Source organism: Caretta caretta, chromosome 1, assembly GCF_965140235.1.
Source record: "Caretta caretta isolate rCarCar2 chromosome 1, rCarCar1.hap1, whole genome shotgun sequence".
NCBI lineage: Eukaryota > Metazoa > Chordata > Testudines > Cheloniidae > Caretta > Caretta caretta.
The window spans coordinates 326201422-326214051 of NC_134206.1; the positions used below are offsets into that span (position 1 = coordinate 326201422).

General features: G+C 40.8%; 1 protein-coding gene across 2 annotated transcripts in view; it reads right to left on the bottom strand.

The window, feature by feature from the left end:
- Positions 1-684: 684 nt before the first annotated feature.
- Positions 685-12630, bottom strand: part of SLC26A4 (solute carrier family 26 member 4) — a 29033-nt gene continuing 17087 nt past the window's right edge. For both annotated transcript variants that reach the window (XM_048836321.2, XM_048836320.2), the window contains 5 exons: positions 7470-7697; positions 5805-5859; positions 5315-5460; positions 2776-2859; positions 685-1943 (listed from right to left, as the gene is read on the bottom strand). In XM_048836321.2, coding sequence (XP_048692278.1) covers positions 1920-1943; positions 2776-2859; positions 5315-5460; positions 5805-5859; positions 7470-7697 — 537 coding nt within the window. In that variant the 3' untranslated portion in view covers positions 685-1919. The remainder of the gene's footprint in view (positions 1944-2775; positions 2860-5314; positions 5461-5804; positions 5860-7469; positions 7698-12630) is intronic.

Consider the following 12630-nt stretch of genomic DNA (forward strand, 5'->3'; position numbering starts at 1 on the left):
TCAACACCTTGCAGGACTGAGCCCTTTGTACTTTTGAAAGTAGTAGCCTATTTGACTGCCCTGAAAACCCCTTATTTATCCATAGGTTAAGTACAGCATCACACTGTTACACCAGTGTTTCAGCTCTGCCAGAAAAAGGGCCATCTCTGGGTAAAGGCCCAGTCCAACTGTCGGTGAAGTCACTGCGGATCTATCAACTGACTTTAATGGAGGTTCAATGCGGTTCTTAGAGATATAATCTCTTAGTGCTTGGCTTCCCATCTGAGTCTGCCAATTAATGCCAGTTGTGATGGTGGTAATATTCTGTGTGCAATGTGTGTGTGGTTGGTCCCAGTTGAAATTTTGTCTGATACAGTGAAATAAAATTTGTAATTAAAGTAATTTTAAATATAGAATCATAGAATATCAGGGTTGGAAGGGACCTCAGGAGGTCATCTAGTCCAACCCCCTGCTCAAAGCAGGAAATATGAGAAGATACTAAAATGATCACAAAGTTTAGACCATAAATGTGATGTAATCTAGAAACCTATGGTTTGTAAGGACTACGTATGGTTTTTATTGCATGTTTTTTCAACATTGTATATTGGTAGTTGCCACAAGGAATTTCAGTTTTAAAAACTAATTTATTTACAATTTAATTTAATTTTTAATGTAACAATTTGTGTAATTCTTCATCTAAACATATATTCATTACATGGGAACAATCATTTCTTACATAGCCAATATAAAGCCTTAAAAACCAAAGTTAAAATGTTTTCTTGTAATCCTAAATTTTGTGTAAATTATTGCACTGGGGATTGTAGCATAACTTTTAAAAGTCCACATTTTTTAGAAGAATAGAAGCAGTTTGTAGAGTATTAAAAGAATGAAACAGTTTATGCAGCTAATTCTTCATTAAACCAATGATACTGTTACATCCCATTTCAAAAACCAAACTAGATATTAAGTCAGATCTTTACTCCAGTTTTATAGCAGCCTATTCCACAAATTCCGTGAACTTCAATGGGACTATTTGTAGAGTAAGGGAGTGTTCAGTCTATCCATGTTTAATTTCAGTAATGATTATTAACCAGGAGTGCATGAGTTACTAAAAATAGCACTAATGAACCAAGACTCTTAAGTAATAATCCTTCTTACTGAGCCTTATCCATGTATATGATTAACATTTTATAGCAATATAGTAAACAATTTTGAGTGAATAAATTTCATCTGTACTCCATTTCTGTTATATAAGGGATTTTTTATATTGAGACTGTAATGCTGCAACAAACCCAGGAATTATTTTGAATGACTAATAGATAGATTTTAAAGACGTGTGTTGTTGAATGCAGCAGTGTTAACATCCTGGGAAACTAATTAAATGGGATTGCAGATCCTTTTGCAGGTCAGGGCCTAGGGCTACCATTGCCTATTGTTTCTCTTTTGTGAGGAATTTATTATTTGTATTACAGTAGCACCTTGAGGCCTACCATCAGGGTTGGAGCTCCATTGTGCTAGGCAGAATACAAACACATAAGAGACAGTTCCTGCCCTCAAGAAGAGTTTACAATCTCCTCAACCCCTGGGACTGGGTTACCATAAAGTAGCTATTTTTTCCTATATGCATTGATTATATGGGTTATATACACAGACCGACAAACCCTAAAGCTGGTTGCAATTTCTGTAATAGTTCTGATGATCTGCCTCCCATATCTTGCCAACATTGATACTATGAACAAATTTTTCTGATCAGACTTGACTATTTTAAGGATTACATGTCAACAGACAAAACTTGGAGATTTATAGAGCTCTGTAGAGTTCAGACAAAGAAATTAGTGTTTTCTTCAAGTGCAAAGACAAGTCCCAGTGCAGAAAATGCTTATATAGTATTGGTGCCTGAATATTGCCAGGGAGTCCAAGATATCCATAATAGTTTTCCTTCATGAAGCGAGTCTGCGCATGGCCTAATGAAATAAGTTTTGAAAGATGGGGAATTGTGAGAGGGAAATAGGTGATTAGTTCTGTGTACACACCATATTAAAAAAACAACAACAAATTTTGCATATATATTACTATACAACCAAGGGGTTCAGTCCTGGCTGACTGAGTCTGCCAGGAAATAATTTTAAAAGGCTGTAACCTGAAGCCATCTCTCTGGTTGGCAGCTTCATCACAGAAGTCAATCAGGGAGATGAAGTGAGCTTTGAGACCTGGAGATTACCACCTACACCCAGTAAACACTGGCTATCAAGCAGCTGGTTGAACCCTCACAAAACAGTCAGTCTTGAGTCAGGCTGTTTCTTTTTCAGTCCCTGAGGTAGCTTGAAAACGTTAGGGGTAAATTATGGCTTTTAAAACTGGCTGGTGCTTGGTGGATGGGGAGAGCAGTTTCAGGTAAAAGCATTAAGCCTTTGTAGGGTAGAAGCAGGCATAAAACCTTGAGGGTGCTGGAGGTAGGAATGTGTGAATACATGTGGCACCTGCTACACCTTCAAAAAAGATTCATTGTGACTTCCCTCACTAGCATTGACTGTTAGGTGCATAAGGAGGGCAGACTTTTGGCATCCCTCAACCCACTCTTTGGGTGTGCCACAGTCAATATTTTCCCTGGATCAGCCAGTCAGCTGCCAAAGGCTGTAGAGCTCACAAGGCTGTGGTGTTTTGGGTTTTTTTATATTTTTTTTATTTTTTCTTGGTTGGCCCCATATATCAGCACCACTCATATTGCTATAGTTCCGATAAAACAGCATACATCATAGACACATGCTTTATTTAATTAAAAGGATAGCTCCATACCTCCTCCTGAACATCAAGTTCATCATCAAGATTTCCTGTTTCTGTAAAATCTATTGGTTCCTTAGATTCCTGCATCAGTGAAATCTTAACAGAGAAGGTTAACAAGTATTGTGAACAAAATGAATGTTGCAACCATACCAATAAAGTTACTTGTAATTAACAAAATTATTCTTTTAGCTGTTGGGGTAGAGGCTTTTTATTTTGATGCTGAAGGCCCTTGGTTGTAATCCTGATGATGACTCACTGTCTATATATAGGTTTCAGAGTAACAGCCATGTTAGTCTGTATTCGCAAAAAGAAAAGGAGTACTTGTGGCACCTTAGAGACTAACCAATTTATTTGAGCATGAGCTTTCATGAGCTACAGCTCACTTCATCGGATGCATACCGTGGAAACTGCAGCAGACATTATCCATGTCCAGCACAAATCCAGGCTTTCTCACCCCCCCCCTTTTTTTTTTCCCGGGGACACACACACATACACAAACTCACTCTCCTGCTGGCAATAGCTCATCCAAACTGACCACTCTCCAAGTTTAAATCCAAGTTTAACCAAGAACGTCTGGGGGGGGGTTAGGAAAAAACAAGGGGAAATAGGCTACCTTGCATAATGACTTAGCCACTCCCAGTCTCTATTTAAGCCTAAATTAATAGTATCCAATTTGCAAATGAATTCCAATTCAGCAGTTTCTCGCTGGAGTCTGGATTTGAAGTTTTTTTGTTTTAAGATAGCGACCTTCAGGTCTGTGATTGCGTGACCAGAGAGATTGAAGTGTTCTCCGACTGGTTTATGAATGTTATAATTCTTGACATCTGATTTGTGTCCATTTATTCTTTTACGTAGAGACTGTCCAGTTTGACCAATGTACATGGCAGAGGGGCATTGCTGGCACATGATGGCATATATCACATTGGTGGATGTGCAGGTGAATGAGCCTCTGATAGTGTGGCTGATGTTATTAGGCCCTGTGATGGTGTCCCCTGAATAGATGTGTGGGCACAGTTGGCAACGGGCTTTGTTGCAAGGATAAGTTCCTGGGTTAGTGGTTCTGTTGTGTGGTATGTGGTTGTTGGTGAGTATTTGCTTCAGGTTGCGGGGCTGTCTGTAGGCAAGGACTGGCATCAAGGCAAGCCTGGATTTGTGCTGGACATGGCCCACCTTGATTACCATGCACATTGTAGGGAGAGTGGTCACTTTGGATGAGCTATTACCAACAGGAGAGTGAGTTTGTGTGTGTGGTTTTTGGAGGGGGGTGAGGGAGTGAGAGAACCTGGATTTATGCAGGAAATGGCCCACCTTGATTATCATGCACATTGTGTAGAGAGTTGTCACTTTGGATGGGCTACTATCAGCAGGAGAGTGAGTTTGTGGGGGGGGAGGGGGGAGGGTGAGAAAACCTGGATTTGTGCTGGAAATGGCCCAACTTGATGATCACTTTAGATAAGCTATTAGCAGCAGGACAGTGGGGTGGGAGGAGGTATTGTTTCATGATCTCTGTGTGTATATAATGTCTGCTGCAGTTTCCACGGTATGCATCCGATGAAGTGAGCTGTAGCTCATGAAAGCTCATGCTCAAATAAATTGGTTAGTCTCTAAGGTGCCACAAGTACTCCTTTTCTTTTTGTCTATATATATGCAGCCATAGGTTAGTTAAAATGGTATGAAGTCTTTTTTAAATACTGCAGAGTAACTCCTCCAGAATCTGATATGACCAGCAAAAATGACCAAAAATTCAGGGCCCCATACTGCTGTATTTGTGAGGAGAGTCACAAAATTTGAAGGCCCCCGGTGGAGTGTATGGCCAATCAAGGCTGCATATTTAAGATGGATGTAGGCAGAGCCGGTGCTAGGCATAAGCAGACTAAGCAATTGCTTAGGGCCCTGAGCAGCTCAAGGGGGGGCCCCCAATTAATTATTAGTGTGTTTAGGGGGGCCCAAAATATTCCTTCTTAGAGCCCCCAATGGGCTGGCACTGGATGGAGGTAGAGTTAGAACTTTAGGGCTTCCTTGTAATGTGTGGAGGATTTGAATCAATCTGTTCAGTGTTCTGAAGTTTCTCTTAGGAATTGCAGGGACCACTGGTTCACTATATGTTTGTGTTGTTGCAGAGGCGATGTGGGGCAGGGGCATGGGCATGTGGGGTCATATCACCCACACCCCCAATTTGTTGCTTGGTTGGACTGAGCATGCTCACATGGGCTGCTGAACCCAGTTGCCCTCACTCTGCCCCCCTCTGCCCCCACATCGGTAGGCACAGATCATCTCTGGCTGGGCCTAGCACAATGGGACCTCAACCTGCACTACTGCCATATAAATGATACATAGTAATTAATACTCCTCTAAACAGTTAGAAAAGATCTGCAGGCCATCAAATATATAACACAAGCTGTCCAGTTTATAAGCACCTTGTGTGAACATTTTTTGCTTTTTTTAAACAACTCTTCAACTAGTTCCTAAAGCTTTTTCCCTTTATCACAAATGGTGAAAACTATTTACAGCTAGTGTATGATGCAGAAAAATAATGATATATGGTCCTCACCTTTTCAAAAATAGGATCCTGGATGTCTCTGTGCATCATTTCATGCTGTATGTAAAGCACAGCATCATGGACAGTCAGGAAGAATATGTCTTTTCTGATGTTATCATCAAAGAAGCCACATTGTTCCAGCTTTGTTATAATGTTGTCTGAACAAAAAAACAAAGTTATAAAAGACTGATAAATTTGAAAATAATTGAAAAAATAAGTGTCAAAATAGAGATTAACAATTACCAACAATAAAATGTATAGACCTATAATTCTATCATAGTGGGTTCTCTCTACGTTAATTTCATTTCTCCCCAAGACTCCTTTGTATGCCTGCAGACATAGCCAGATGCAGTTTAACTATTTATTTGTTTAAAAGAGCAGTTCAGTTCACTTTTAACTCTATTCACTAAAAAAGTACTTCCACAGATACAATCCACAGATCCTTTATTATTTTTATTCTATCCTTCTTGGGGTGTATTAGTGATAATAGATATATGGTTACCTTGATGTGATGCAATGTATACAGTCACATCAATTCTCTCGAACTCTTTAACTATCTGGAAAAAAAAGGGGGTGGTTTGCAATAAACATTTTCTTATACACACACATTTAAGAAACAGTATTTGTATTCACAAAGATTAGTTACATTTTTCATTTTCCTTTAAGTATTTGCATCACAATCCCAAATCATGTGTTCTTTTATTCATAGGAACATAGGAATTGCCAGACCCAAATTCCATCTACTCCAGGATGCTGTCTGTCAGTGGCCAGACTTTGATTATGAAAGGCAAAGCTGACAGTGCCATCTATGATTATAGTTGCATGACACTATGGACATGCTCTGAGAATGAATTGGGGTTGTGCAGTACAGATGGTTGTCTGTGGCAGTGGTTCTCAAACAGAGGTCCGGGGCCCCTTGGAGGGGGCCATGAGAGGGATTCAGGGAGTCTGTCAAGCAGGGCCAGCATTGGACTCATTGGGGCCCAGAACAGAAAGCCGAAGCCCCACTGCATGGGTCTGAAGCCTGGAGCCCTGAGCCCTGTCATCCAGGGTTGAAGTCAAAGCCTGAGCAATAGTTTCATGGGGGGCCCCTGTCATGTGGGCCCCAGGCAATTGTCGTGTTTGCAACCCCCAATGCTGGTGTTGGCTTTTATATGCAGAAAAAACAGTTGTTGTGGCACACATGGGTCATGGAGTTTTTATAGCATACTGAGGGGGGCCTCAGAAAGAAAAAGGTCGAGAAGCTATGGTCTGTGGGACCCCTCCCTCATTTGTTGCAGAAGTTGAAAGATGCAGAGTGAATAAGGCAGAGGATTACCGGAGCAGAAAAGAATTTTTTGCGGGTAGTTACTAACTGTTTGTTCCTCATTTGCTGGATGTCCAACTTAATAACCTGGAATCTGAATTGCAGAAGTGCTGACCACTCAGGAACTGCAGTTGAAGTCAATGCTTCGAACATACCCAGTGCTATATAATGCTACATTCTCTGAAAAATCAGGTCCTATGTGTCACATATTGGTCACCCACAATTAGTGGATACTTTTCATCTTAATCTCTCTGTGCCTCAGCTCCCCATCTGTAAAATGGAGATAATACCCCTCATCTCACAGGGGTGTTGTGAACGTACATTGATTAACATTAGTGTACTCAGATACTATAGTAATGAGTGCTAAAGAAAAGTCCATGAGGAAGTTAATAATTTTGTCTTCATGGCAAGGTCTGAATAGTGTGCAGTAAATAAGGCATGAGGCCACACATTGAACAATGAGAATAAAACAAATTATTGAATAGCTTCTCTTTAAGTGAGCGCTGGGCATCCTGTGCACTGATTGAAGCAAGGGTCCCATGGAAAAATATTTGATCATGTAAATTAAAGATAGTAACAATGCATAGGCACCAGGAGGCCAAATTAAGGTTGCACAGGCATTCTAATGCTGGCATTTTCTAATATTTAAGTGCTTGTCTTTACAATCTTAATAATGTTTTTATTATAGTTTTTTTGTATCTAATTTATAAATAGACCAAAATCTACCTGTTGTTACAGAAATATTAAAGATATGTCACAAACCAACATACACTGGGAAACTCAAAGTTAATTTCAGCCAACCTGTCCCTAATTAACATACCAATGACTAATACTGGACAGGAAAAAAATAAAAAGACTTACCATTTTCATTGTTCTCACAGCTACAACATCCAAGAATGATACACCTCCAAAGTCAAAAATTAAACTGTGGATAGGCACTCTGGGGACATTCACTTTGACTGGGAGTTCTGAATTCCAGTCCACGTGGATCTCTACTTCTTTGGTTGGAATGTTAAGATCTTCAGGATCATCAAGATCTTCATCAGACTCAAAAGCTTCATTGGTAGCCCCAGAATCACTGATGCCATTCTAATCAGAACAGATAATATAAGAAATATATAACTTAATCGGGGACAAAGATTTTGGAATTTTTCCATATTAGCTTGTTTAAGCAATAATGGTAGAAGCATTTTTTCCTCATTTCTTCACATATGACTGATCCTGCACTAAATGACTTAAATGGAAACAAGATTGAGCCAATAATTAGCACTTCTCCCTGCATGCAGTGTATTTTCTTTCCTGTTTTGTTGTTGTTCATTAAGGGAGGAGAGCCATATGGGAAAACCACTGTCCAGAAAACAACTCATAGACTTTAAGGTCAGAAGGGACCATTATGATCATCTAGTCTGACCTCCTGCACAATGCAGGCCACAGAATCTCACCCACCCACTCCTGTAACAAACTCCTGACCTATGTCTGAACTATTGAAGTCCTCAACTCATGGTTTAAAGACTTCAAGGTGCAGAGAATCCTCCAGCAAGTGACCCCTGCCCCACACTGCAAAGGAAGGCAACCCCCCCCGCCCCAGGGCCTCTGCCAATCTGCCCTGGAGGAAAATTCCTTCCCGACCCCAAATATGGCGATCAGCTAAATCCTGAGCATGTGGGCAAGACTCACCAGCCACACACCCAGGAAAGAATTCTCTGTAGTAACTCAGATCCCAACACATCGAGTGTCCCATCACAGGCCATTGGGCATATTTACCGCTAACAGTCAAAGATCAATTAATTGCCAAAATTAGGCCATCCCATCATTCCATCCGCTCCATAAACTTATCAAGCTTAGTCTTGAAGCCAGATATGTCTTTTGCCTCCACTGCTCCCATTGGAAGGCTATTCCAGAACTTCACTCCTCTGTGGGTTGGAAACCTTCGTCTAATTTCAAGTCTAAACTTCCTGATGGCCAGTTTATATTCATATGATGGCCAGTTTATATCCAAGCTTCCACTTGAGAACCTCACCCTATAGAATCTTTAGGGTTGTTGTTTTTATTTTTGAATTATATTTATTACATTTGTTGCAATAACAATCCAAGGGTCAAGAGTTATTGTCACTTAACTGAACATTTCATCATATAAACTTGAAAGAAAACAAAAATCTAGCATCCTGCAGTATAATATCTGGCAAAAATTGACACTTAGTCCTAACCTTCAAATGTGGGGACTTCAATAGGACATCTACAGTCCACATTTGGACACTCATATAAGCACTTAATGATATAAATGGCTATTTTACACATAGCGTGATAAATGTTGCCCCATTTAAGCAGCTGTGGAATGCCCTGTTGGCAGGAAAACCAATGCAATTCTTCTGCATATAGGAGGCAAGATATAAGGAGCCTGTGTAAGGGATTTGCATTCTCGGTGCACCAGAATGCAGCTCTGAAGGGACTGCCAGTCTCTAACTTCGTAAAACAGGTGTAGGGATGAGAAGGAGGAGTAAAGGAAGGACCAGGTAATCCACTGCGTCCAGATCCACTGGCCTTTCTCTCCCCTCCCCAACATACTGTGGGCACAGCTGCCAATGGTCACTCCAACCTCAAGGCTACAGTAGCAGCCATGGAGGAGTTCTACTGTTGCCTGCATGCTGGAGGGAAAGGATTTCTTTTCCCCAGGCCCTGAAAATACTCAAGGGTAGAGTTCACTAGATGGGTCAAGTTCTGAAGACGAGGTTCAAACTGACACCTCATATTTGTGATTTGATTATCCTCTTCAGGTGCCCATGTTTGAACATACTGCCCGTTATCAGGAGAATTGTCCAGTGAGTTAAACATGTTATCAGCAGTTAATGGCTCCCCTCCCTAATGTGTACTAATTAGATGCATTTTGACTCTGAAGCAGCCATGATGTTCTATAAACGTTCCATGTTGCAATGGTTTATTATGGAGCATTGATCTTTATTGCACCTTGATACACCTCAAAGCATTTAGATGCAGCACTGGATGGTTACGGCTCTCTGTGGACCAAGAGGATCTCCTCTCCCTAGTGATCGTAGGTGTACATCCACTTACCAGACTTAACACTATGTGTACATTGCCCTTTCTGTGTAATCCTGGATCTCTCACACATTCACATCCCAGTGCCAGGGACTTCCCCTTCCCAGAATATCACCAAAAAGAGAGGTGAGTGAACAATACAGTCATATCACAGTGAATGATATCAGAGTGCACTATGCTACACAATTGTGCACCTTGAGCTTCTCAGTGATTATCTGAGGCTGGTGAATGGATACATATTCACAGGTCCTTTCCTACACCCACCTATATTTCACCCAAACATAGAGATTTCCAACTCTGTGGCATATGGTACCTGGTGCACAGCTCAAATAGTTTTTCTGAATGTGGAAGTATCTGGGCAACATAGGCTGGAAAAAGAATCTCCACTCTCCATTTCAGTATGTATCACAAACTAAATGATTACATCAAAACAAAGGGTCGAGCTTCTTGCCACTTGCATTATAATAAGAACATAAGCATTGCCATACTGGGTCAGACCAATGGTCCATCCAGCCCAGTATCCTGTCTTCCAACAGCGGCCAATGGCAGGTGCTTCAGAGGGAATGAACAGAAGAGATAATCATCAAGTCATCTATCCCCTGTCACCCATTCCCAGCTTCTGACAAACAGAGGCTAAGGACACTTCAGAGCAAGGTTTTGCATCCCTGTCCATCTGGGATAATAGTCACTGATGGACCTATCCTCCATGAATTTATCTAGTTCTTTTTTAACGCTGCTATAAGTCTTGGCCTTCACAAACATACTCTGGCAAAGAGTTCCACAGGTTGACTATGCATTGTGTGAAGAAATACTTCTTTTTCTTTGTTTTAAACCTGCTGCCTATTAATTTCATTTGCTGACTCCTAGTTCTCGTGTTATAAGGAGTAAATAACACTTCCTTATCTACTTTCTCCATACCAGTTATGATTTCTATAATTTATCATATGCCCCCGTAGTTGTCTCTTTTCAAGGGTGAAAAGTCCCAGTCTTAGTCATCTCTTCTCGTATATAAGCTGTTCCATACCCCTAATCAGTTTTGTTGCTCTTTTCTGTACCTTTTCCAATTCCAATATACCATTTTTGAGATGGGGCAACCAGACCTACATGTAGTATTCAAGATGTGGGCGTACCATGGATTTATATAGAGGCAATATGATAATTTCTGTCTTATTATCTATTCCTTTCTTAATGATTCCCACCATTCTGCAGAATTATTTTGTTTTGAACTGCTATTACAGCCAGAAGGTAGGGGGAGCTGCCTCCCTATGACTCACAGCCAGAGGGCTGCACCCCATGCTCCAAATCAGCAATACAGCAATGCCTACAGCGAGAGAAGGATATCTGGGACAAGAGAGGTGCCCACCCTTGCCCTAAGGGTGCATCTTAGAAGTACAATCAATGACATGGTGGAGAATGCAAGCATTCACTTCCTAAATCTGACACAAGGGTAAACTGGGGAAGATTGAAAGCCCATGCATGTTAGCTTTTTAGACTGCCACTGCACATTGAGTGGATGTTTTTATAGAACTATCCACAATGACTACAAGATCTCTCTCTTGAGTGGTAAGAGCTAATTTAGACCACATCATTTTATGTGTATAGTTGGGATTATGTTTTCCAGTGTGCATTACTTTGCATTTATCAACATTGAATTTCATCTGCCATTTTGTTGCCCAGTCACCCAGTTTTGTGAGATCCTTTTGTAACTCTTCGCAGTCCACTTTGGACTTAACTATCTTGAGTAGTTTTGTATCATCTGCAAATTTTATCACCTCACTGTTTACCCCTTTTTCCAGATCATTTATGAATACGTTGAATAGGACTGGTCCCAGTATAGACCCCTGGGGGACACTATAATTTATCTGTCTCCATTCTGAAAACTGACCATTTATTCCTACCCTTTGTTTCCTATCTTTCAACCAGTTACTGATCCATGAGAGGATCTTCCTCTTATCCCGTGACAGCTTACCTTGCTTAAGAGCCTTTCATAAGGGACCTTATCAAAGGTTTTCTGAAAATCTAAGTACACTATATCCACTGGATCACCCTTGTCCACAAGATTGTTGACCCCGTCAAAGAATTCTAGTAGATTGGTGAGGCATGATTTCCCTTTACAAAAACCATGTTGACTCTTCCCCAACAACTTCTGTTCATCTATGTGTCTGACAATTTTGTTCTTTACTATTGTTTCAACCAGTTTACCCGTACTGAAGTCAGGCTAACCGGCCTGTAATTGCCAGGATCACCTCTGAAGCCCTTTTTAAAAATTGGCATCACATTAGCTATCCTCCAGTCATTTGGTACAGAAGCTGATTTAAATGATAGATTACAAACTACAGTTAGTAATTTTGCAATTTCACATTTGAGTTCCTTCAGAACTTTTGGGTGAATACCATCTGGTCCTGGTGACTTATCACTGTTTAGTTTATCAATTTGTTCCAAAACCTCTTCTAATGACACCTCAATCAGGGACAGTTCCTCAGATTTGTCACCAAAAAAGAATGGCTTAGGTTTGGGAATCTCCCTCACATCCTCAGCCATGAAGACTGATGCAAGAATTCATTTAGTTTCTCCACAATGGCCTTATCTTCCTTGAGTGCTCTGTTTGCATCTCAATCATCCAGTGGCCCCACTGGCTGTTTAGCAGGCTTCTTGCTTCTGATGTACTTAAAAAAAATTTGCTGTTACTTTTTGAGTCTTTGGCTAGCTGGTCTTCAGATTCTTTTTTGACTTTCCTAATTATATTTTTATGCTATAGGGAGTCCATTAAGAAATATATCCACCTAGCCTTCTGAACATCTAACACAACCCAGTCTGCTGTCTTTTGGGTGAATGTTGCCACCTTCTGGGAACACAGCTAAACATTCTCTTTGCTACACCAGCATAGATTACCACTAAGTCTAGTTGCCTCCAGTGGCCTGATGCATGGTTTTCACCCCTACCTTCCCAAGTCCCATGTAGGGTCCAT